Genomic DNA, 27,361 nt, shown 5'->3' on the forward strand with positions numbered 1-27,361 from the left:
GATACAGAACGGCCTCGGGCTCACATATGATATAGAACGGCCTCGGGCCCACATCTCGACAACTGTCCACACATTGGAGGGTAGGTAGAACATCGACATGTACACTACCTCCCTTGGCCTTTGGCCATGAATCATAATCGATTCGAATCATATTAGGGAACAGAACGACCTTAGGTCCATATCGATGCCATCGTTCGATCATGTCCGTTAATTCAAACAAAGCACAATATCAATAGTATATGTCATTCTCAAACAACGATACATAAATCATAAGTACAAAAGGTAAGTGAAACATATCGTTACACTACTGTTACTCACAGTGATGGGTTCTGGTAGCAGTGGGACGATGTCCTCGTCTTGACCTACAAACACAATGCACATAGCATCATAAGAGTATACCCAATTCCTTACTTTACTCTTTAATCAATTAGTCATATCGGTTCTAAACTCATTAGTCTTCAATAAGTCATAATCCATGTCTCAAAAGATAGGAGGAATCAATAGGAAAATGCTTCAGACGAAGAAATGGTACAAAATCGGTCGACAGAAAGTGAGCAACTCTCACTAATTTGGGCATATCTATTTCTGTACTTAGAATTTGGGAGTGAGACCATCACCATTGGAACTAGACTTCCAGGGCTTGATTTTAGGCTCAAGAATCACTCAAAACGGAGTCCGGATGCAAAAGATATGCTTGTTCAAAGTTGGCTGGACAGAGCTGTCCCCGCACGTGCGGGAATGGGGCCGCACGTGCCGGACTACGTGCCTTTTTAGCAGATTCAAATTTGGTTTTGGGACTGGACTGCCACACGTGCGGGAAGGCTCTGAGCAATTTTCAGTCCGAAAAAGGCTTCTTGATTTGGAACTTCTCATTTTCAAAGCTAAACCTCAAATTCATGTAAATCAAAGCCTAAAGTCCTTTAATACATGATAAATTTCATATTATTAACTTCCCTCAAACATCATAACCTCAAAATACTACTCAATTCCCAAGCACACGAACAAAATTAAGATTTAAAACACAAGAGCATAAAATAGCCATAGTTTGGGGTTCAAAGCTCACATCTTTCATATTTACATATATCTTCATTCATATATAGCTAATCATGCAAAACCTCAAGATTGGGGCTCAACTTCCCGTAATCAACCTCAAGATAAACAAATATAAAGAATTTAACTCTTCTTACTTAAAGAATCTATTTTATTGGAAATGTTATGCGGATTTGATTTGGTGCTTTGATGTAAAATGTTATGCAGATTTAATTTGGTAAGATAAGAAAACATTAGTGGCAAACCTATATAAGTGATTTGTGACATTCGACTTTTGGACCCACCTAATTAATTATCGATGAGGTATATACGTTGTGTGGGAATTACTATGTGGGCTAATGCAATTAAGAAATTTGTGGATTAAGGTTTGCATTTGATGTTAAGGTTATGTTAAACATATAATGTTCTCTGAAATTATGGGAAAACAAAAGAGCTTTGAGGTTGAGCTATGATTATCGGGAATTATGTGAATTGAAATTATTGTGATTGAGATTAACATATCCATGCACTCAATTCCGATTTCTGAACCCATAAAGGTCGGCAATTCAACTTTAAAGTCGTAACTCAATAGATAATGCTTCAATTCAAATAGATATCATTAAATTAAAATACATTAACCCACAAGGGCATAAAAGTAATTTCGAATACGGATTTTGGGGTCATTACATTCTCCCCACCTTAAGAAGTTTGGTCCTCCAAACTTGATTCACCCTGCCACAAGTCCAGTTTCGTCTTGGGTATACAACACTTCTCAATTATTTAACAATTCCCAATCCTATACAGTCAATTTCAATGGAGTTTGCTCCAAGAATCACAAGTAATTCATCTTTACTGGCTAATTGGTAACCCAATTGATGATAACACTCAATAACATCAAAACATTGTTTGAATTAACGGACATGATCGAACGATGGCATCGATATGGACCTAAGGTCGTTCTGTTCCCTAATATGTTCCCTAAGGTCGATTATGATTCATGGCCAGAGGCCAAGGGAGGTAGTGTACATGTCGATGTTCTACCTACCCTCCAATGTGTGGACAGCTATCGAGATGTGGGCCCGAGGCCATTCTGTATCATATGTGGACCCGAGGCCATGCTGTATCATATGTAGGCCCGAGGCTGTTCTGTATCATATGTGGGCGCAAGGTCGTTCTGTATCATATGTGGGCCTGAGGCCGTTCTGTATCACATGTAGGCCTGAGGCCATTTTGAGATATAATTATGAACAAGATCTGTGTATGATTTGATAGGCTTATTTACACTCTTTAAGATTATGCTCAATGACTTAACCTCCTTACATTGTTATTATTCACTGAGCCTTGCTCATTCCGTTTTATGTATATTTCTGTAGGTGAGCCATCGAAGATTGACACTAGAATTATATTGAGACCCGCCTGGGGTACGCCTCCGTGTTGAGACCTTAATTTGTGTTGGGAGTCATAAATCATTAAGTCTTATATAAGTGTGTGTGAGATCTATATAAATTCTGTGGTCGTACATGTATATATGGAAGTGTATTTAAATGCTTAAATCTATTTAAGTCATCATGTATGCACAAGCTCAATGGATGTTGTCTTTTATTAATATTCCTTCCGCTTAAGGCCTCGTATTTGGTTAAACATTTTTTTAAAATTCAGTTTTGAGGCCTATGTACAGGCCGGTCAAGAACCAAACTTTTAGGGGTGGGTTTGGGTCGTAACAAAAAAAATCCGATTAAACCCAATGATTATAATCACAAGATTTGATTATATTTCTCTTCAAAAAATAAAACGACACTATGTTTAGTTCTATTTTTTCAAAAACAGTTTTCAGAAAATTCTACTTTCTTATTTTTCGTATTTTTTTGTTTTTACTGAATTTTTTTAATATTTTAATAAATTGTTTTTACTTTTCAGACATGCCTAACATAATTATACCTAAAAAGTAAAAAAATTGTGAAAAAATCCTTTTAAAAATTCAATAAATACTAACTACAAAAAAAATACGAAAATTATGTACATTTTTTGTATTTTTATGTATTTATTAATTTTTTCACAAATTTTTTCCTTGTTAAATACATCTAAGTAAGGTGAATCTAAAAAAATAAAAATAAAATGTTAAAAATATTCACTAAAGACAAAAAAATACGAAAACCCAAAAACTTAATTTTCAAAAAATTTAATCTAAAAAACTCAAACCAAACAATATTTTCAAAATCTTATTTTTCATCCATTTGTTATAAATAAATATGATAAAATTACATGATTACTTGTTAATTAAAATCATTTAGTACTTCTTTATATATATATATATATATAGATGAACGAATTACATCATAATTGTTATAGAACTCTAACTGTGGATTGCATACAAGTCAAGAACCTAATGTATGAAATCGTTAGTAAGGGCAAAATCCTGAAAATGTGGCACAAATGGGAAACCAAGTCTAGCATAGTACTACTTTACAGTTTTTTGTTTTTTATTTTTTATTTTTTTATTTTTTGTTTTGGGAGAGTGGATGAATGAATAAACCCCAGTTTCGAAGTCATGTTTGGGGGGGATGGACAAAGCTACGTCAACGCATTCTCTTTCTGAGATGATTCCTACTTTTCTTCCTTGACTGGGCCATTGATTTTGAATCCTCAACTATTTGAAATGAATGGCATCCGTAGACTTTGCCTTTCAAAAACAAAAACAAAAAGCCAAAAAGATAGAGATGTAAATTAAAGGAGGCAATTCATCATCCATTTCACCTCAATAATTTGAATAATTTATTTTTTAAAACACAATATATAGACCATTTACAAAAAAAAATTAAATCGATCTAATAACCATAAACACATTAGTATGAAAATAATTTAATTTTTAAATAAATATGATAAATTAATATGATTATGAGTATCATATCGATTTAATTTTTATATGTTGTAATAAAAAACAAATGATTTAAATTATTAAGATCAGGGGCTCAAACAGTGGCGCCCAGTGAGTAGAGACAAGCTGCCTCCATATCAAGTGTTCTACTCGAACTACTGACATGAGTAATTAGTAATTTATTTTGTAAGTGTAGTAAAGCATAGTCACAACTCGTTTGTTTGGTTGAGATGAGTCTTGTAGACTCTAGAATGTAGATGACATGAGTCTCCACGGTTAGTGTTTGGGGGTGTTTGGTGGGGTTTTTTTGAGTCAGTTTATGACTTTTGGCTTTTAAAAAATTATTTTGGACTGTTTGATTAAACTTATTTCAAACAGTTTCTGATTCTAACAGTTTATTTTAAGTCAAAAAAGCTAATTCTGAGAAGTTGCTCACCCTTTGTTTCTAATTATCAGTTTCTGCTGTGGACATATTAATTCACGATTATACTCTTAGATTTTTTTATTTTTTATTTTTTTAAAAATAGAAAAAGACCCAAATAGACTGTTGGGTTTTATTTCTTGGCAATCCCGTTTGCCAAACTCCTTTGAGTTGTAATTTTATTCGCACTTTTTTTATTTCAGTGAGGCTATGAGTTTATTAGATGCGAATCCAACCCGAATTGTGCCGTTCAGAGAAGTTTGTGATGTTAATGCTTTCAAGATTGCCACTTCGCTGATTATTACGGGGGTCGAGCTGCCCGGTCAGCTCGCGGCCGAAGCAAATTGCAAAATTGCATTCAAAATTGCATGTTCGCCCATGTTCGCTCGAGCCAAGGAATTCTCGCTCGAGCTAAGGCTTTCTCGCTCGAGCCAAGGAGTTCTCGCTCGAGCTAAGGATTGCGTCCATTCAAAAACCTGAAAGAGTTGATTGGTCGCTCGAGCCAAGGCACTAGTAGAAATCATGAAAAATACACTCCTCGCTTGAGCCAGCAAAGCTTCGCTCGAGCGAGCCTCAGAATCCGGATTTCTCAAGGAGTTTGTTTTCTTCGCAATCTAGGATTACTTTTTGTTCTCTATAAATACTTGGTTTTCTCCCAAAACTAAGTGATTTTGATTGAAGTTCTCCAGATCTTATTTTTTGGATCTTAAGGTTTATATCTGGAGATATTTTGTTTGTTTTCTTTGATGCTTTTATTGAGTCTTCAACTCATGATTTAAAGAGAGTACATCAAAGGTTTGTTTGTTATACATAAAAGAGAGAGTTGTTCTTCAGTTATGGATTCTGAAGAATTCGAGCCTGAAGCTTTGGTGGAATCCAGAGTGGCTCATCAGAAAGACAATTCCGTGGTGAAGATGGGGTTGGAAGAGGCACATAGAGGTTGGTTCAATTAGGCGTTGTGGATTCGCTAGGTAATTGAGAGTATACCTGTGTAATTCCTTTAAATCTTCTTAGTGGATTGTTCTTGTGGCTGTTGCCCGTAGTTTTTTTATCACAGTTGGAGGTGTCCAATTGTGGTTTTTTCCACGTAAAATCGTTGTGTCTCTTTGTCTTGATTGTTTGATTGGGATTGTTATATTCTGCTTAAAATTGATACATAATCACAAATCAATATCTAGGGGATTTCTAGATTTTTCATAGACTATAAAATATTATTATTTTTTTTATGAAAAATGTAGACAAATAGTGAATAATAAAAAATAAAAATTAATTGAAAAAGCTACTTCACAGCTTATTTAACAAACACTACTCAGCAACTTAAATCTATAATCCAACAGCTATACCAAACAGATTAATAGTTTCTGATTAAAGTCATAATCTATAATTTGTTAAGCTATAATCTATAATCTGTTTTAACAGCTACACCAAACAGGGTGTGATTCGGACAATTTGAGTAAAATTATAACTCAAATGATAAATTGACGGATCGCAATTTGAACAATTTTGGAGAAATTGACAAATTGAAGAATATTATGACCAATTATCAAGTGTTTACATAATATATAATACTAATTTGCATAATATTTTTCATATATATAATGCAGACTAATATTATACAATATTTTTCATATGTATAACTATTAATTTGCAACAAATTTCATATTTTAAATCTTTCTCACTCATTTTTACTTTGATATTTCTTTAGAAGTTAAAAAATATATATGTATTAATTATAGCGGAACAGAATGATTTTGAAAGTGAATTATAAAATTTAAAGCTTAATTCGCGATTAACGGATTGAATGGTAAATATTAATGCGAATCGGTACAATTTTAATAGATTAAAGGGTTTTTTACATAGCCCTATCCACACTGCTAATACCCAACTAATTGCTATGACACAATTAAAAAGTTCCATTTCTCATTTGGAAACTTTGTTATTTTTTGTGATTTTTTTATTTTTTAACTATTTTATTTTGTAGTTGAATACATGGTGGTGAGAAAAAAAATAATTGATTGATATATAAAATGTGATATTTTATTCTTTTGACTATTTTATATTTTTTTTTCTTTAATGTGTCAATTTTTTTTGAAAAAGAAAAAAGAAAAAAAATCACTCATAAGATATAATAATAATATTAACAAAAAAAAAAAAAAAAAGAGAGAGAGAGTAAACAAATAATAGAGGCATGAGTCAAGTCGATTTTTTTTTATAATTTTTTTTAACTAATATTTTTTATTTTATTTTTATAATTGATGGAATTCAAATTCTGACGGTCATTTCAAGCAAACTGCCATATTATCATTGGGGCAAAGACATCATCAATGTTATGCCCTATTGTGGAATCCCCAAGAAATAATCCTATGTATTTTGTGCATATATTCACATTTACGAACATCTAAAAATTAAAAATCAAAACCACAATATGAGACATAATTAAAGAGGACAATTTATATTTTTAAAACAAAGAAAATTTTAATTTAAACCTAATAATGCCAAATTTATCATGTTTTATATCATATTATGTGCAGGTTTCATTTGTGCACAGTATTGATATAATAAGTCTCGTAGTTCATGTTCATTTCAAATACTCATGTTCATCTCAAATTGAATGTTGACACATAAGATGATATAATTAATACAGTATAAAAAAAATGTAACATTATTCATTAAATTAGTTAACAAAGACATTTACCATATGCATATAAGTTTTTTAAACACCCTTCCCCAATTTGAAGAGTGAATTTTATGCAAGAGATTCATATTATTTGGTATTAAAGTCAGTCAGTCAGTCATTACGTGTACCTTTTAAAGAGCCACAAGGCATCTGGTCCAAACATTGGCCATGTAATCATTTAACAAATGCAATGCATTGTAAGCTGATTTTTAAAGAATTGTATAAAAGACCATGTGTGAAAGAACAATGTTGGAAGAAAGCATGTCATTCATGGGAATATTCTATTTAACGTGTTAAACTGGGAAACAAAAAGAAGAAATCTTCACTCAAGTTTATTATTATTTTTTTCTTTTTTTATAATGTTAGGAAAATGATATGCATTTAACTTTTGTCAAAGAAACCAATCATGAAAATATCTTTTACAACGAAATTAGAATCTTGGTTGGTTTGGAACTTGGAAAGTTGCAAGGGTTTTAGAGACTTTCTTTTTCTTTTTATTTATTTATTTATTTGGTTTTGAAGACTTAAAAGCCACCACTCTTTTGCATACTATTTCTCTGGTCAGTGGTCACTATGAAAATCCCCCCAACCCATACATAAAAATAACTGGAGTCAAATTTTAGACATGGTTCTAAAATGGCATGTTTAAATGAAAAAATTGAAGAAAACTGATTTTTTTTTCTTCACACATTAAATACTATGTGCATATTATTATCAACACTAATCATATTTTAAAAAAATAGGTGGCGGCTTCCTCCGATTCTTGTATTCCCTTCGTCCCAAAATATTAGTCCCTTATTTCATTTTTTATTATCTCAAAATATTAGTTTATTTTCAAAAATGAAGGAATAAAATAATATGAATTTACTATTTTATCCTTCTTTCAAATTCATAAATAATATAAAAGTACAATTATGACAATTGATATTTCTATAAAAATGTAATATCAAAAAGTAATTTTAAAAAATTAATATTTTCAAAATGTAATAATTATATTATCAAAAAAAAGTTAGATTCTCCAAAAGAGACTATTATTTTGAGATAGAGGGAGTATTAGATAGAGGGTCCAGTTTTGTGCAATTTGGGCACACATCAAGTCCGTTATGGTGATATGGATCATTCAATTTTTGGTATCTTCTAAATAGGTGATCTATGTAAAAAATTTAGATTGATCAGATATCGGTAGGCATAATTTTTAATCACATTTGTCTTTAAAAAATAGACAATTTATTCTTGAAATTATACTTATGATCTAAATATGTAATTATCAATATCCAATCAAGTAACTATTTTGCATAATGATCTAATTGAAAAACATTAAAAATTAAATGATTTGGATCACTGAGATAAACCTAAAATATTAGTCTCTTTTCAAAAATTAAGAACTAAAATAATATAAATTTTTTTTATTTTACCCTTTCATTTAAATTCATTAACTACACGATATGACAATTGATATTTTTCAAAACCTATACTATCAAAGGGTAATTTTGAAAAATTAATTTTTTTAAAATACAATAATTATACTATCCAAAAAAAATTAAGGCCAAGTTTGGCATCTTCAAAATAAGTCAAAAAGTCAAAAAGTCATTATTCTATTTAAGTCACATCATCTTATTTAAGTCACATCACTTTTTTACCACATCACTTCAAACTCAACTCATATTTCATAAAAATTTAAAAAATATATTTATTTGGAATATTCAAAACAACTCCTAAATTCTCTAAAAAGAATTATTATTTTAGAACGAGAGGGGGGGGGGGGGGGATTTTTTTACTTTTATTAAAACCTTAGTACACTATTGGCCCAAACAGTCACATATCATGGCACTGTTAAGTTTCTGTAGGCCATCACATACCCCGTATCGATAATAAGAATCGTTCAATATGTAAGATTCGTCGAGTATTTCATCCATATAAAAATAAATTGATCGAATATCAATAGTCACTTGATCAAATCATATTTGTATAAATAATTTATTTTAAAATTCATACTTACCGTTAACATAAATGTGATATGATTAAGTGATTATTGATATCTGATTAACATAATTTTTTACAAAATAATATATTCGATGAAATTTACATATTGATTAACTCGAATTATTGATATAAGCTCGGTGGTGAATCCATAAACACTCATCAATTTGATTTGGACCGAAGAGCAGCGTGGCCAATAATTAAAACCTTGTGTTCTTTTTACGCTATAAACCTATAACTACAATGGAATTATTTTTAATTTAAGAAACAGGTTAAAAATTAATTTTTTAATTTTTTTAAGGGTAAATTATAAATATACTTTTGAGATTTATTTAAAATATGAATTGTCCGTTGTGGTTTAAAAAATTACAAATACTCCCTGTCAAAATTTTTTATTTAACAAAATTAATTAAAAAAGTGAAATTTTTGGTGTGTTTGGTAACGTTTACGTTTTCAGTTTATATTTACAAAAATTTTATAAACTGGTTTTTGTTTATTTTTTGTTTATTTTTAAAAAAGCATAAACTATAAACGCGTTTGGTAATTAACAAAATGTTTAAAAAAATTTAAAAATATAAAAAAAGGTGAGAAATGGCAAGTGGTGGCAAGTAGCGGCGGAAGACGGTGGTGGCAAGTGGTGACAATGGGTGGTGGGTAGCTGGTAGTGGCGGGTGGGTGGGTGATGGTAGCGGGTGGCGGGTGGTAGCAAGTGGGTGGTGGTGGGTGGCAGATGGCAGGTAGTGGTGGGTGGTAGAGGGTGGGTGGTGGTGGCGGATGGGTGGGTGACGGTGGTGGGTGGTAGCGAGTGGGTGGTGGTGCTGGTGGTGGTGGTGGTGGTGGCAGGTGGATGGCGGATGACGGGTGGTGGGTGGTGGGTGGTGGGTGGTGGCGGGTGGGTAGTGGGTGGTGGGTGGTGATGGTAGATAGGTAGGTGACGGTGGCGGGTAGTGGGTGGTAACGAGTGGGTGGTGGTGGTGGTGGTGGTGGCGGGTGGTGGGTGGTAGTGGCAGGTAGGTGGCGGATGGCGGATGGTGGTGGTGGTTGGTGGGTGGGTGACGGTGGTGGATGGTAGGTGGTAGCGAGTGGGTGGTGGTGGTGGTAGTGGTGGCAGGTGGATGGCAGATGGCGGATGGCGGGTGGTGGTGGATGGTGGCGGGTAGATGGCGGGTGGTGGTGGTGGTGGTGGTGGGTGGGTGAGTGACGGCGGCGGGTGGTAGATGGTAGCGAGTAGGTGGTGGTAGTGGTGGTGGTGGATGGTGGGTGGTGGGTGGTGAGTGGTGGTGGCAGGTGGGTGGTGGGTGATGATGATGGTAGTGGTGGTGGTGGTGGTGGTGGTAATGGGTGGGTGGGTGACGATGGCGGGTGGTAGGTGGTAGCGAATGGATGGTGGTGGTGGTAGTGGTGGCGACAGGTGGGTGACGAGTGAGTGAGTAGTGGGTGATGGTGGTGGTGGTGGTGGTGGGTGGTGGGTAGTGGTGGCGAGTGGGTGACAGGTGGCTGGTGGTGGATGGTCGTGACAGGTGGCTGGTGAGTGGTGGTGGCAAGTAGATGGCAGCTGGTGGTGGCGGGCGGTGGATGGTAATGGCGGGTGGTGGCGAGTGGGTGGCAGGTGGATGGCGGGTGGTGGTGGTGGCGGCGAGGGGTGGGTGGTGGTGGCTAGTGGGTGGCTAGTGGGTGGTGTCTAGTGGGTGTCTGGTGGGTGGCTGGTGGGTAGTGGTGGCGGGTGGTGGGTGGTAGTGGCAGGGTAGGTGGTGAGTGGTGGTGGCAGGTGGTAGTGGGAGGTGGGCGTGGGTGGTGGCTAGGTTAGGTGGTAAAAAAAAAAAAAATTGAAAACTCAAAATAAAAACACATTTTTTGTGTTTTTATTTTTTTGCCAAATTTATAAACTGAGACCACTAATTTATAAATCAAAAATTTTACCAAACAAGTTTTTATTTGAGTTTTTTAAATTTTTGTAAATATAAACAGAAAACTGAAAATGTGTGTTTGGTAATGTTTACGTTTTCAGTTTATATTTACAAAAATTTTATAAACTGGTTTTTGTTTATTTTTTGTTTATTTTTAGAAAAACATAAACTACAAACACGTTTGGTAATTGACAAAATGTTTACAAAATTTAAAAAATATAAAAAAGAGTGAAAAATGGCAAGTGGCGGCGAAAGACGGTGGGTGGTGGGTAGCTGGTGGTGGTGGGTGGTGGGTGGCGGTGGCGGGTGGGTGGGTGACGGTAGCGGGTGGTAGTGAGTAGATGGTGGTGATGGTGGTGGTGGCGAGTGGTGGAAAGTGGTGACGGTGGGTGGTGGGTACCTGGTGGTGGTGGGTGGTGGCGGGTGGGTGGGTGACGGTGGCGGGTGGTAGCGAGTGGGTGGTGATGGTGGTGGTGGTGGTGGCAGTGGCAGTGGCGGTGGCGGGTGGTGGGTGGTGGTGGCAGGTGGGTGGCGGATGGCGGGTGGTGGCGGGTGCTGGTAATGGATGGATGGATGACAGTGGCGGGTGGTGGGTGGTGGCAAGTGGTGGTGGTGGTGGCGGTGGCGGTGGCTATAGCGGGTGGTGGGTGGTGGTGGTGGCAGGTGGGTGACGGATGGCGGGTGGTGGTGGGTGGTGGCGGGTGGGTGGTGGGTGGTGATGGTGGTTGGGTAGGTGACGGTGGCGGGTGGTTGGTGGTGGCGAGTGGGTTGTGGTGGTGATGGTGGCGGGTGGTTGGTGGTGTTGGCAAGTGGATGGCGAATGGCGGGTGGTGGCGGATAGGTGGCGGGTGGTAATGGTGGTGGGTGGGTGCGTGGGTGACGGTGGCGGGTGGTAGGTGGTAGTGAGTGGGTGGTGGTGGTAGGTGGTGGTGGCAAGTAGGTGGCGGGTGGGTGGTCGGTGATAATGGTGGTGGTGGTGATGGTGGTGGTGGTAGGGGGCGGGTGGGTGGGTGACAGGTGGCTGGTGGTGGTAGGTGGTGGATAGTGGTGGCAGGTAGGTAGTGAGTGGTGATGGCAAGTAGGTGGCGAGTGGTGGTGGCGGACGGTGGATGGTAGTGGCGGGTGGTGGGTGGTGGATGGCAGGTGGGTGGTAGTGGTGATGGCGGGTGGTGGGTGGTGGTGGTAGGTGGGTGGTGAGTGGTGGTGGCAGGTGATGGTGGTAGGGGGGTGAGAGGTGGGTGGTGGGTGGTGGTGGTGGCGGGAGACGATGGTGGAAAATGGTGGCGGGTGGTGACTAGTGTTGGGTGGTTAAAAAAAAAAAAAACTGAAAACTCAAAATGGAAACACATTTTTTGTGTTTTCATTTTTTGGCCAAATTTATAAACTAAGACCACTGATTTATAAATCAAAAATTTTACCAAACAAGTTTTTATTTGAGTTTTTTAAATTTTTGTTAATTTAAACAGAAAACTGAAAACGTAAGTGTTACCAAACGACACCTAAGTGTTACCAAACAGCACCTAACTGTTCACTTATACAATAATAAAATTATCTAAATTATTAATTAAAATAAAATTTTAATATTATTAAAAACTGTTAATTAACTTGATAATTTATTAATAAAATGACTTACTTATTATAAAATTAAAAATATTAGGAAGCATAATATAATTTTTAAAATTACAAAAAATAATTTATAGTTTAAATAAATTTCAAAAGGTATTATAATTTACCTTTTCAAAAAAAGAAACGTTTAAAAAATTAAAAAATAAATGATCTTAACTTTTAACTAAAATTTCCAAAATAGGCTGATCTTTTTTTTGTTTTTCTTTGGCAGGTGAGAGTGGGAGAGGCTGTCAGTCGGGGTTGGCTTGAAGTGACGTAGGGTTAGGATAAATATTTGACAGGTCAGGAGTGAAAGTAAAATTATAATTAAAAAATAATGGTCTAAAACAAAAACAAAAATAAAAACAAAAAAAATTGGGACTATGATCATATATCCTAAAGAAAAAACAAAAAATTTAGCCATTTGGCTCATAACATATTACTCGTACTATTTACAAGATAAAATAATATATTATTTATTAAAAATATGATTATTATATTTAATTTTTTTATATTTTATTTCTTGTAAATAAAATTTTATATAAATTTAAAGGTTTTGTTTTAAATGTTTCTCTACTATAACATATAATAGTATATAAAATAGATTAAAATTGTTGTATTGATAAATAATAATTAAAATTGCTTTGTTATAAAAAAAAATGACATAGTTTTAATATTTCACTATCTTAGAATAAAAATATATGAATTTTAAAAGATTATCATATTGGTTTTTGAAAGGAAAATAATTAAAGAAATTTTAAAAATTTAATGAATAATAAGGAATCATCGTAACATGTAATACTGTTAAAATCACAGTTAAACCAGCAAGTCATTCAAATCAAAAATAAACTTCGTTTTTTTTCCTCTTCTCCCGATGTGATATTATAAAATAAATCATAAATTAATTAGAGTTTTATTTTTATACGGTTAGATAAAAGTTAGCCAATGCAATTTTTTTAATTGTTTAAAATTAATAAAATCAGCATGAGAAATCGTGATTAAACTGGCGAATCTGTCAAACACCTAAAATGGTTCAGCCCAATTGATTAGGTCAAATAACCAACTAGCTTATACAAAAATTAATTAATTAAAAATTTAAAATGTTATATTTTAATTTTAAAATTTAAATTGTCTTGAACTGAAGTATAAACAATACTACACTATTAAGATTCACTTTATATAAGTGAAACAACTCACTTTTTTTCTTTTTCCCATGTGGGATTAAAAAATAGAAGTTAACAATTATTTGAACATAAAGTTTATTTATAATTAAACAATCTCAGTCTTTCAATATTTAATCAGATTAATCTTTAGTTTATTTCGAATCAAATAAATTTAATCAATATATTTTGATAACACCACTAAAATCGCGGTTAAACTAACAATTCAATCAAATCAAAAATGATTTAGCCTAATCGGCTAGGTCAAAAGATCAACCAAGTTATACAAAAATTAATTAATTAAAATTTTTAAAATTTAAACTATATTGAATTGAAACATACACAACACTATAATATTAAATGGGATGAGAGTATAAGATTCACTTTATATGAGTAAAACAACTCATTTTTTTTTCTTCTTCTCCTGATGTGGGATTATCAAATAAAAACTAGACAATGAAAATTTTCTTAATTGTTTAAAATTAAGAAAATCAAGAGAATTAATATGAGATATTGCAACTTTTACAAAACCCGCCACTAAAAATCTCATTTTCCTTATATAATATATAAATAGTGAAACAAACTTTATTTTTTCTTCTTCCTCCAATGTGGGATTATAAAATGAATTATAAACTAATTAGAGTTTTATTTTTATATGTTTATATGGAAGTTAGCCAATGAAAATTCCTTTAATCGTTTAAAATTAATAAAATCAATATGAGAAATTGCGATTAAACCAGTGAATCGGTCAAATCCAAAATATTTTAGCCTAATCAGTTAGGTCAAATTACCAACCAACTTATACAAAAATTAATTAATTAAAACTTTTAAATATTATTTTAATTTTAAAATTTAAACTGCCTTAAATTGAAGTATACACAATAATATTACACTATTAAGATTCAGTTTATATAAGTGAAACAACTCACTTTTTTTTTTCTTTTTCTGATGTGGGATTATAAAATAAAAGTTAACAATTATTTGGATTTAAAGTTTATTTCTAATCAAACAATCTCAGTTTTTTAATCTTTAATCAGATCAATCTTTAGTTAATTTCGAATCAAACAAATCTAATCAATATATTTTGGTAAGACCGCTAAACTCGCGGTTAAACCAACGAATCAATCAAATCAAAAATGATTTAGCCTAATTAGCTTGGTCAAAATTAATTAATTAAACTTTTAAAATTTAAATTATATTGAATTGAAACATACACAACATTACAATATTAAATGTGAGATTATCAAATAAAAGCTACAAATGGAGATTTTATTAATTGTTTAAAATTAAGAAAATCAAGGAAATTAATATGAGATATTGAAGCATGGGAGTATAAGATTCACTTTATATGAGTAAAACAACTTATTTTTTTTCTTGTTTTCCCGATGTGAAATTATTAAATAAAAGCTAACAAATGGAGATTTTCTTAATTATTTAAAATTAAGAAAATCAATAAAATTAAAATGAGATAGTGAAACTCTCATAATGTTACTCACTAAAAACTCCCTTTTTTTTTTTATATATAGATAGATAGATAGATAGATGAGAAGGTCTTATATGGTGTTTAAATTTTAAATGTGTTAAAATTTAAAATAAAATAAAATAAAATAAAAATCTTTCTTTTTAACCACAATATAATCCTTTCTTTCCTTTTTTTTTTTTATTTATTTATTATTATTTAAACAAATGTTGTTATCAAACAGACTGGCAACTCTAATATGACTTGGGACCATCAAAATATTCTTCCAACATGTATTGACAAAATACCAGCTGTTAGAATTGAAAAATCTTTTTCACTTGGAAAGTGACTTATTACTATTTCCTATTTCCAAGTTCCAACCCACCCACTTTGATGGTGAAAAATGATAGGGGAACTACAATTGAAGGAAAAAGTTTTGTAATACGTACTGAGTGACATTATTTTTTCATAAATAATAAATAAATAAATAAATAAATAAATATATATATATTAGTATTCTTCAAACACTAGGTAATATGATTTATATTTGAGTAGCTTTCATCAATCATTATAGTACAAGGTATCACATGAATATATTTTAACAAAAAAAAAATAGTAATACACGAGATATAATTCTTTATGAGGTAAGGTATAACTCAAAAAATAGGAGGGCATTGCATCTCTCCATATTTGTGTAATTTTTTTTTTTTATTATTATTATTTTTTTTTATGTATTCCACTGAACTATAATTCCCCCAAAAAAGGATATCCCACAATGAATATTAACCTTAAAAGGGATAAGAAAGTAAGAAAAGTTAAGATCATGTCAGCAAATAACCTTAAAAACTTTTAAAACGTCACATTTTAATTTACTTACATTAACATAATAAGAACATTATATCTTAATTAACATGTAATAGTTCCGTCATTTGAAGTAAATTTATAAGTCTTTCAACATTTTTTTAGTTATCGACACATTTTTTTCAATAGAATTCAACATTTGTTATTGGATTAAGAGTTGTTTACAAGACAAAAGATGAAGACATCTCCAAAAACAACCACACAAAATGGAGACACATACATTCCTTAATGATCACAACAGGCATGACCAGCCATCAAAGTGGATTTTCCGTTGAAAACAGTGTTTCAAAAACAAAAAACAAAAATATCAATAAAAATATATTTTATTTTTTTAATTAAAATTTTAAATAAATTTATTTTAAAAAATAATAATAATTAAATAATGAAATTAAATGAAACATCTTTTAAAATTTAAATAATAAAATTGAATAAAATATAAACAAAATTTTAAAATAAAACATCAATAAAAATTAAATAAAATTATTTTATTTTTAAATTGAGACATTTTCATTTTACTGAATTTTTAATAAATATAATACATAATTAAATAATAAAATGTCAGAATGATCATTCCATCACCTAATCACATATCCCTCTTATCCCTCCATTTGTGTCACACCCCCCCCAATGGGACACAATAATTCAATGAATTTGGGACGAATAGTCCGGTGTAAAAATTTTAAACCTAACAACGAAACTAATAGTCCAATCTCACACCTCAATCCCTCAAAACAAACACCACCTTTGAGTTTGGATTATTAAAAAAAAAAAAAAAGCCAAGGAAGCCATCGCCCCCACCCTCATCGTCACAACTAGCACCTCCACCTCCTCCTCATTCCCCACCACCCCAACTCCATCAACCTTTTAACAAACACCGGTCATAGAAAACAAACATAAGTCATCGAGAAAATCTTGTAAATTAAAAAAAGAGCTGAAAGCAAACAGAATGATTGTATTTTTTGATTCATCAGTTCCAAATTCAACCCAACCCACTTGAATTCGTTTAACAAATGAGAAAGTTTGAATTGGATTGGATTATTGTTATACATAGAAACCGCCAACACTTCCACCATTACCACCATGTCCTCCAAACCACCTCCACCATCTATTGAGAAAAAAAATTCAATAAAATAAACGACTTGGTCTTTTGGATTGTCTTAATACATAACAACCACTTAACACCTCCACCATCATCCCACCTCACCATCCATTGAAAACAGAGTTCAACAAAGTAAACAAATTTGTTGTATTGATATGACCAACTCTTACTGACTTAAACACATTTACTAAATGGATAAAATGTAAATTGATTACTTTAATACATAACTATTTTGATTTGCCCAAACCCGCACGTTTACTAACTCCAGGATTTGAAAGTATAGCAGGATTATTGTACCGTAACCTTAAAGTCAGACAACTGAAAACATGAAAGACTTTTGTATCTCATGAATCTGAACAACTTCTCCTACAATTCATGGCATTCCAAGCTATGCGATATTCCAATATACTCCTATTGATTGGAAAAAAAAACACTGCAATAATATTATTTGAAACAAACAAACAAACAAACCCTATTACTGTAGGACATCAAAATTCCAAGGTACAAAACTCAGTCCCTGCTTTTTCCCGATCTCTTTCTTTCACAACTGTATCTTCTCCGAGAGATTACAAGCGATAAATTAGTTGGCCTCAAAACACATCAAAACTGGATCATTTACTTGGCACAAAAAAAAAAACTTGCAGAGATTTCCAACATTTCATATCAAAGAAACTGCTTCCGAAAATTTACACCTATCGAATAAAATAAACAAACACAATTAGTTACTCAATGGAAGACTTAATTGCCTGGGAAACCGATTATCATTGAGAGTGTTTTATCCATACCTCGGTATCAACAAAGAACCACACAATTTTTATTTACAGAATGAAAAGAACCCTGCAATGTCCACAAATGTAAACTGCATCATAGGAATTAATTTGAATGTAGATCACGAAGTCCAACAGATGATGCAAAAAAACACAGGTATTGGTACCTCTGGTGAGAAAAATTTGATTCCTGCAACTGGTCCAGAGTAGGAGAACCTGAAGCATCTAGCAATGGCGATAATCAGATTTTCATTTTGTGACAGTGCTATCTGAAAACAAGGCTTCCATTTCTTTGTTGTCTCAAATTTTCAATGAGTGTTTGGTAAGATGCTTTTAGCGCCTTCATATCATTACCCTGACAACAAAATAAAAATATAGGGAAAATGAGTATTTAACACCATTATTTACAGTTGTCAGGTGTGGGTGCATATCTAAGAGTCAGACATCAAATTCTAATTTTTGGATAGGCAGACTAGGGCAAAAAGGATCCAAAAATTAGATATGGAAGCGGGATACATTGTCTAATAGGAAAAAAATAATTTTATATATGTAAAATCAAAATTTAATCGTTATCTACCATATTGTATACAATGATTTTAAGATAATTTTAATATATTGGCAATGCAAAATATAGAATACAATTATTTTACTACTATAATTTGAATATATTGGTAATGATTTTACTCCAAATTTTATTTTTTCCTCAAAAAAAATAAGAAGTATCCATTTCAAAACAGAAGGATCGGATCCATATCATGTACCCATGCCAACACGGGAACTTCAGCAAAGCTGAAGAGTCCATGTAACATAGGCCGCCCAAAAGTTTAGGGTCAATCCAGAGCTGTTCCAATTTAGACTGTTTATGGAAAGCCAACCCCTTTCGGAGTCTTTAATGAATTTATTTAACTATCAAAAAAAAGAAAGAAATCCAAAACCAATTGTGATACCTGCAACTTTTGACAATATTGCTCAACCAAATCTTGGGGGCAATGTGCAGTTGGAAAAACTTTGTATACAAAATGAACAAGAAAATCATTGCCAAACTTGTCATACATGACCTTTTGAGCCAACACTATTTCCCCAAACAAAATAAGCTGCAACACAAATCAAAAACAAAAGCAAAACAATTAGAAAATTAGTTGCGCAACAGTAACAAAATCGAAAAGTTCCACTGTAATGCAGAACAACTACTCTACGGATCAAATATTATTTATCCAATCACAACTTCTAAATAAAGCCTTGATGACCCCATTAATTCTCTTCAGAAAAAGCATGGGATATATTATTATTTTATTATATAAAGAAGAAAGAAACAGAAAAAGAAAAAAGAAATGGAACACCATTTTAATACTGCAGCAACATGGTACATAACACTAACCAAACAGTCGTCTCAGACTGCAAAAAGAACTTACAGTATTTGCATCACTAAGTTCAAAGGACTTGTCAAGCACGCTGTACAAACAGCAATTTGTTGCAAAGGTCTCAATTACAAAATTCTGAAAACCAGGCACCTGAAAAATATTTTAACACTTCAGTAGAAGGAAAGATTTCTCACATATTTGAGTGGGGAAATTAAGATATTTGAAAAGAGAAGAGCAAAGGACGAAAGGAGGAACTTCGAGAAAACATACCTTTTCTTCACCACAAGGCTTGCTACACCAATCTTTAATTAGTCTAATAAATATCTGTACACAAGACTAATTAACAAAAAGAGAGTTAGATTAAGTCCATGATTGCCTACATATTTTCTAGTTCCAAATATTGGAAACCAAAGTGAAAAGAAATCCAAATGCTATGAATACAATGGAACCATAAAGCTACGGAGCACATACACTTTTTGAAGTGCAGTGTCCTTGTTGGGGCACATGTTAGACACGGACACCTCACAAACACCCCTAGAACCTTGTTTGGGTTCCCGTCCTGTGGACATGTCTATAGCCAAGGAGAAAAAAAAAAAATCAAGCACTTTGCCTATACACCTCAACACTCCTCTGCACAGCCCATAGGGTCCAACATTCTTTGATTCAAGAACCTTTGATATTATACACATGGGAACCACAAGTCAAACATCACATGTCAGGAACACAATTTTGAAATAAAAAATATAATAATGAGGTCATAGTAACATACATAATATAATAATCAAAATGAAAATTTTCAGCTCCAACTTCCACATTGTGAAATACTTAATATACAAATTTAAAGCATTAATCAAAGCTATATAATTGATAAATTGATGAATTTATAAGAAAATGTATGATGTCACTGTGCTGTGTCATGTCCATATCGTACATTTTCAAAATTGTCATGTCAAAGTATACATGTATGTACATATCCATGTCTAAGCTAATTAACAAATAAATATTGCACACATTTCTCTTTTTGATAAATAAGCATTACACACCTTTCTTACGAAGATATCCTTATGATTACAGGACGTGTACAACAGCAACTGCATCATTGGAGCCAAGAAGGCCCTACTTTTGGGGGAAAGGAAAACTGAAGACAGCTCATGTGTAGCTATCACATTAAGAAACGTGTGCAACATGCTCTGAAGCTCTTGTAATTCGCGAATTTCCTACAACAGAAAGCAAGCAATCATGAGACAAAAGCTAACAAACAATATCAGCACTACTTTGGCAAGCAAAAATTCAAATTGAAACCTTTCTATCATGCAGCATGAAGGTATAAAGTGGAATCCCAATTTCCTAGTTTGGATCAACATTCCATTTGTGGAAATACAATTAATTTCCACAACCTATAAAGCACAGACACTTCTAAGAAGGTGTCATACCCATGTCAGACACTGACACACATCAAACACACCCCAACACATGTCAGACTGGCATCCAAATGTGTCCTATTATATTTTTCATATTTTAACAACCAGACACATTTTGGATAGTTGAAGCACACACATATCCATCACTTAGACACAATAAAACATATCACAAATGTGAAGAAGATAACTTGGGAGCCAATAATTAAAAACACAATAATGTGGATTTGTACCTACTGTTCCTCCTCTTTTAGGCTTTTAAATTTTAGAATTACTGTCTTTGTAATGTAGAAAAATCAAAGTAAATATTATTTTCATGTATATAATATCTACTTGCTTTTATGTCCCCGACATGTGCCAATATCATGATATATATATGTCATATACGTTTGTGTCTCTTCCTCTTAGTACACAACCATTAATGAGGTCCATCATAATCATTTTTTATTAAAGAATCACAATACTACCAGATATAAGCATCCATTTTAACTTCAATTGTGAAGCCATTGCACTGAATTCTCTGAACACATCCAATATATATATTTTTTTAGATAGGAACACATCCAATTTTCGCTGTGAAGTTAAATGTCTATTCCATTTTCTCATTTTTCATACTTCTCTTCCAGGAAGAACTTTAATAAAAATGCATGTCATAATAAACAAAAAGCAAAAATTGAAGGCAAACATATCAATGACTGGCATACCTTTCAATAGAAAGATCGAAGTACAATAGTAAAAACCAATAATCTCACTAGTAAAAAGCATGTAAAGTTTTTGTTGGCAGTACAGAAAACACATTGAATATCAAGTATTCTTGTTAATAGTCAGAATGGTGAAGTAGTAAGCAATAATCCCCATGTATGACAGCAAAACAATGGAGAATCACACAAATACAAGTTCTCAGATTATTTTTCCTTTAAGTGGTAACAAATTTTAGTTGATTTGCAGGAAAAAGTAAAAATCAAAAAACCACTTTAGAAAAGACAAGCAGGTAAGGGCACCATAAAAGCACCCGATACACTTGCGCAGAGAGTAGAAATAAAACCAAAAAATGCACAGCATACGTGCACCTGAGCGTGTAAAACGCAAGGATCAGAACAGCTGCATGCACTGTCATCTTACTAATTTGTAAGTTTACATACCTCAGTATTGCTCCCAGGTCCAGAAGGAAATGCATCGCTTGGGAGAATACTAAATATCCTGCTAGCAATAGCAGGATATACTCCCTCCAATATGTCACGGATAGCAGTTTTGAATTTGCAGATTAGTTGATTGAGTAGCACAAGGAAATGCACCATTTGATTTGGCTGCAGCAAAAAGATGATGTACAATCAAACCCTCATATAACAGACAACACAATTAACAAACTACTGGCGCAAACTTGTGTAGTCTCACACGAGTTGCTCCCAACAAAGGAAGAGCAAAAATGTCAAAATTTCCACTATGAACACAGAAAGCATTTCTCCAATGATTTAGGCCTCGTTTGGAAACAGGCTATTTTAATAACTTTTTTGGCTTTTTGGCTAAAATATGAGGTAAAAAAAACTAATATGTGTTTAAATGACTTTTTAGTTTTTTACGAAAAAATGTGCAAAAAAATAGAGAAAAAAGGAAATCTTTGACTTTTTGGTATAGGTTATAGGTTTTTTGGTTTTTTTAGTAACTTTTTGACTTTTAGGCTAAAACACTCGCATGCCAAACAAGGCCTTAATATGACTTAGTGATTGCAAGAAGACAAAAGAAAATTGAAATTTCAGAATAAAACTGCAGCAAAGAATTTTTTTTCCTTCTATATATTGTAGCCTGTAGGTACACAATGGACGATAATAAAAATGCCTTCGCAGTTGACCAGAATTTTCAAGTTATTTTAGTGAACTAAAGTACTGGTTGCATCTGATAATGAACCAGACTACAAATAATTACAGAAAATTATTAACTATAATTTCCTACATTTTGTGGAAGTCACCAATTAAGGTAAGCATATTAACAGTTATTGTCAGAAAGGCAGAGGTTCAAACTCAGTTATCAAGGACTGCCACCAAAAAGGGTGTCAGTAAAAAAAAGCACTAAAGTACAACAGAAATAATTTGTACCTCAGTATCTGCAAACAACTGCTCCAACGCCTTCGGGAGATAGGGAAGGACAGATGTTCCTAAGATGTCTACCATGCGATGAATAAATGATGTGACCTGATTTCCCCAAAAAATGGAAAAAATAATAAACAAATAAATGATGGGACCTTAATGCTCCAATTCATAGAATAAAACCAATTGCTTCAACTCATACCTTATATCGCAAGGGCTCTATCTTTGGATACACAACCAGAATTTGGAGGAGAACATCCAATGTCTAAAAGTAAGGGAAAACAAAGATAAATATTAGTGCAAATACAGGAGATAATTACACCGTTACATAGTTCCGGTTAGGCTGCCAATTTCTGTAAGACAAAACGTGTGAGGCAATATAGTGGATTTGTTCTTTTGTTGGTTGTTTGTGGTTTTTCCATTAGAAAGAGTTTTCCTAGAGATTTTTCATGTTACGTCTGCCTATCATCATATTGGATTTGTGTGCTGATGCCTTTAGCTTCATATGCTTTGATGGCACAACCACTAATTCAACTGATATTGGCGTTATCAATTAGAGAACACTGAACTTAATATTTAATTGGCAGAAAAGCTTCTTAGGATAGTGCCTATACACTCCCCTTGAAGCACAAACAGGTTTGTCACCCACAATTTAACAGTCACCCTGCCAGTATTTCTATAGTCAAATCTACTTTTGTCTATTTTACTATCATTAGGGAATGAGACAAGTGGTAAAGGGATCATCTGTTATGATACAGCATCAAAGTTCATAACTTTTTCATCTCTCTACAAGAAACAGCATAAATAAAACTGCATCCATCAAAATGATTAATGAATTTTATAGCCCAGAAATATCGATCAATCATAAAGCACGAGACAACTCGCCTTGTGCATTGCGAAGCGAGTCGGCAGGATATTATAAATTTGTATGCAAAGGGGGTGAAAGTGGTACATGAATTTAGGAAAATTAATTAATATCTCACTGATGTCAGCGGTGCATAAACATCATTAATCTCTAATTTGTAAGACGAATTCTTTTGATCATAGAAGTTTATGATTCAACTGATGTAATAAACTGCAGAAAAATAACTAATTCTTAGATCAGAGTTTGACTCCAAAATAGAATGAACAGTAGATCCACAAGAGTCAGATAGCACACACATTTAAGTAGATTGAACAGCCTCGAATACCAACCTGCTTAAACATGAGACCAATTGCAGGCCGACTAACAGTAACAAGGCGCTCGCTGAAACCCTGGATTACACAGACATCGTAAAGAACCAAGAATAAATGACAAGTACATTCAAATAAAAAAATGCAACAAAGACTCCACGTAATATCTGGGTTTTTACTTGAACTAGTATTACGTTTTCAAATCTCTCAAATATATATCTACAGAAACAGTATGAAAAAACTTCACATGGAGAAGAAACAGAGAATTGCACATGACAGATTCTGCACATGCTACAATAGATGTGGAAGGATGGACAATAACCTTGCTGAGGGCATTAATGGCCATAATTATTTGCTGGATATTTGCAATCCTTTCAGGAGACTCTTCTGGATTCTGCACTTTGGCATTTAAAAGTGATGTCTCAACCTGATTGATGCATGACTATTTTGAGTCAAATATATTAATGAATTGAATATCAAACAATAACCATTTCCTTCATAAGCCAGATAAAATCAGCATGCTCACATGCACAACAAAAAATAAAAATAAACAAAATAATAATTAAAAAAATGAACAGGTGTAACATTATAAAACAAAGGAAAGCAAAATCTAATGAAACTTAATTGTCATATCCAGAATTTTGAACCATAACCTGCTGACACAGAGGAGTAAGCAATGCCGAAAGGAAGTCAGTTTGCTTCTCTAGTGGTACATCCTCCATCCCAATTAATAAGCCGATTGCCTGTAAGTGAGGATGAAAAATCAGATCACAAAAAGCAGTCTGAAACCAAATAACAAAATTTACTTGCACTAGTAAAATGTACAAACTAACCAATTACCTCAAAAATGTGAGTACCATCTTCAGAACCAGATACACCTTTTGATGCACAATCCATACTAGTAAATTGTGAAACTTTATCTTGGAGACACTGAAAATACATTGAAAAAGATCAAGAGAGTGGGGGAAGCAAGAGAGATGTCTGCACTGGCATATTATGAACTGAGATCATTGATTTTACAATCAAGATACAGATTTAAATTAGTACCTGCAAGATTGTCTCTATGAAAGGCACAAGCTTTGCTTTGAGCAATTTAACAACTCTCATGAAAAGATAACTCGCCCTTCTACTCACATTGACGTTTGGATGGTGTATTCCTCTTTCATCGAGAAAGGCAACCAGAGCCATAGGTATATATTCAGTATGTTCCTGAACAAACTTCATATATCTTGTTATTGTATCTAGATACACAAGTGCAACAAGCCTACGAGAATGGCAAGGAAAGCTTGTTGACAAGAGCATTGGCACCAACTCTTTCAAAATACCACTTCCAGATCTCATTGCCTCATCACTTACCGACTCTCCATACGCAAATAAGAGGGACAATGCAGCTTCTACCTCCTCAACATTAATATCAGCAGAAGATGCAACAGCACTATCTAATGAATTCTTAATAAAAATCTGAGTTGCATCAGGTGCTACACGACCCACACTACGAAGCAATACAAGTAAATCCTTTCGAAACTCCACCATCCTATCTTCCTCTTCTCTCCCAATCTTATCCAGGGAATCAAGACTCTCACGGTAACTAGGATCATATCGAATCTGAGCACGAATCACCTCCAATATCTGACCCACATGAAGCAGCTGCTTCTCCCTCAATGGAGAGAGACTCTTCATCATGGCAACATAACTCGAAAGAAACTGCACAATGCTGAATGTTTTGTCAACCTCAGAGCTCTGCATGACATAAAAAACAGCGGGCAAAACCTCATTTAAAAGCTCCACTGGAACCCCAACAGCATCCTCAGAATTCAAACGGTTGGAGCAATCTAGAACCTCAACGGCATACCCAATGAGCAATGCTGCGAGTTCTGAAACCAACTCGGAATCACTATCCTTGGCTACCAAACCAAAAACCCTATTTATCTGAAGGTTCTGCAAAAGTCTAAGCTTGGACTTTGGTTCCATACGCTTGGAAACTACTGCCAAGACACAAACAACAGCAGCACCTCGAAGTTGATTAGGCGAACCATCCACCAAAATAAGCTCAAACAAAAGTGGGATGAATGAGTCATTCGCAATTAATTCGATATCAATCCAAGAAATATATCTCCTCATAGAATCCAAAACACTGGTACAAATTTCCGGGTCAGAATTTCTATACATTGAGATAATATCATACGATGCTTTGACAATCTGAGGCACACATTGCTGCCTCATTGCATCCTTAACTTGCCCTGCAACAGCCAAATCTTGGGCACTTCGATTGTAATCTAAACTAATCAACTCATCATCTAAAGCATTCAAAACCCGACAAAACATATCGATCACCAGTGCACCTTTGCTCAAGTGAGGCAGATAGTCCAGAAACACGGAGGGCCAAATTAACGGGTATTCCAAGTAAATCAAAGTAACCAAAACCTGAGCAAGCTTGTTCTTGATAAAAGAAGGACCTTCCAAAACCCTAACAGGATTGTTATTATTATTATTATCATCAATACCCTCGAAACAAGCCATGGAAAACACAGACTTCCTTATAAAAGACTTCTCTTCGGGACTCATTGACGAGTACCGAACACGAAGAGCTTCGTGTAGACATTGCAAGCACCAAAATCGAACTTGAACTACCTTCGAAACGCACAATCGTTCAATGCAAATACGACAAATCGATGGGTTTTCCTTAATTTGTTGAATGAAAGCAGTAGCTCGTGATTTCAGTACCGAATCGACAGTCCCTAATTCGTCGAAACTTATGAGAATAGCTTTTTCAAGATCATCCATGGAACCCTAATTGCAAACCCTAAAACCCTGATAAATCTCTCAGTTCGATCAATCAAGTGCTTGAAAAACCCAACTCGATTTTGGAAAGTAATTGATTTTGGAATGAATTGATTCGATTGGAAACCAAATAAACTGATTGAAAGAATGGATTGAATGAATGAATGAATCGGTAAAAGATCTTACCTTTGATTCGAAAAGGCAAAGTTATGCGGTTGTGTTGTCTGCTAAGTTAGGTTTTGTACTGGGAAGGAGAGGACAGAGAGAGCCCTTTTAATACCACATTTTTTATTTTAAAAATAATAATAATAATAATTTAAATGAATTTTAAAAAATTAATATCACATTTTCATATCAAATTGTTAGCAATTGCATATGTGAATCAAGAATTATATTTAAGAAAAGATTTATATGAGATTTTTTTAAGAGAAATATATTTTGTCGCTAATTTTATTTTAGAGCAATGTTACATTTACTAAATTTTAACTTGTTTGAATTGCCTTAATTTGTGCATGTCAATCATCTAATCAATTGCCCGGCCAGTCATCCAGCAATAAGGTTGATAATCCCAATTGATATGAGTAATAACCGCGGTTGACAAAAGTTACATTAATCGTCCGGACAATTCATGCGTAAATTTGAACAATTCAAGCAAAATCAAATTCGATAGATGAATCATTTTTATTTGTTTATTTTATGACTTT

At 33.7% G+C, this 27,361-nt stretch overlaps 1 protein-coding gene across 3 annotated transcripts; it reads right to left on the bottom strand.

Annotated features, from left to right (window-relative positions):
* Nucleotides 1-17,491: 17,491 nt before the first annotated feature.
* Nucleotides 17,492-26,958, bottom strand: PSD (ARM repeat superfamily protein). 3 transcript variants are annotated; one of them, XM_082907623.1, is made up of 16 exons: nt 24,924-26,917; nt 24,717-24,806; nt 24,530-24,619; nt 24,199-24,303; nt 23,898-23,957; nt 22,906-22,968; nt 22,713-22,808; nt 21,762-21,926; nt 20,245-20,418; nt 19,673-19,872; nt 19,472-19,537; nt 19,253-19,351; nt 18,788-18,934; nt 18,008-18,195; nt 17,859-17,910; nt 17,492-17,765 (listed from the first exon to the last, which is right to left on the bottom strand). In XM_082907623.1, exons 1-11 carry the CDS (start codon nt 26,658-26,660, stop codon nt 19,510-19,512), a joined length of 2,808 nt encoding a protein of 935 aa, XP_082763749.1. In that variant the 5' UTR covers nt 26,661-26,917; the 3' UTR covers nt 17,492-17,765; nt 17,859-17,910; nt 18,008-18,195; nt 18,788-18,934; nt 19,253-19,351; nt 19,472-19,509. The 3 variants fall into 3 exon arrangements, with proteins under 3 accessions (XP_082763749.1, XP_028087623.1, XP_028087625.1); XM_028231822.2 differs by lacking the exon at nt 19,673-19,872 and having other exon boundaries at nt 24,924-26,958; XM_028231824.2 differs by lacking the exon at nt 19,673-19,872 and having other exon boundaries at nt 24,199-24,270; nt 24,924-26,903.
* Nucleotides 26,959-27,361: the final 403 nt, after the last annotated feature.

The sequence above is a fragment of the Camellia sinensis genome, chromosome 15, assembly GCF_055761805.1.
Source record: "Camellia sinensis isolate YWXY chromosome 15, ASM5576180v1, whole genome shotgun sequence".
Lineage (NCBI taxonomy): Eukaryota > Viridiplantae > Streptophyta > Magnoliopsida > Ericales > Theaceae > Camellia > Camellia sinensis.

Bases quoted from the DNA above. Each gene is read 5' to 3' on its own strand.
- PSD (XM_028231822.2), bottom strand. From the start codon at position 26,660: ATGGATGATCTTGAAAAAGCTATTCTCATAAGTTTCGACGAATTAGGG. The intron at 22,969-23,897 runs GTTGGTATTCGA...CCTTACTTTTAG, and splicing joins TTGGTCTCATGTTTAAGCAG to ACATTGGATGTTCTCCTCCA. The intron at 20,419-21,761 runs GTATGTAAACTT...TTTCTGTTGTAG, and splicing joins GACCTGGGAGCAATACTGAG to GAAATTCGCGAATTACAAGA.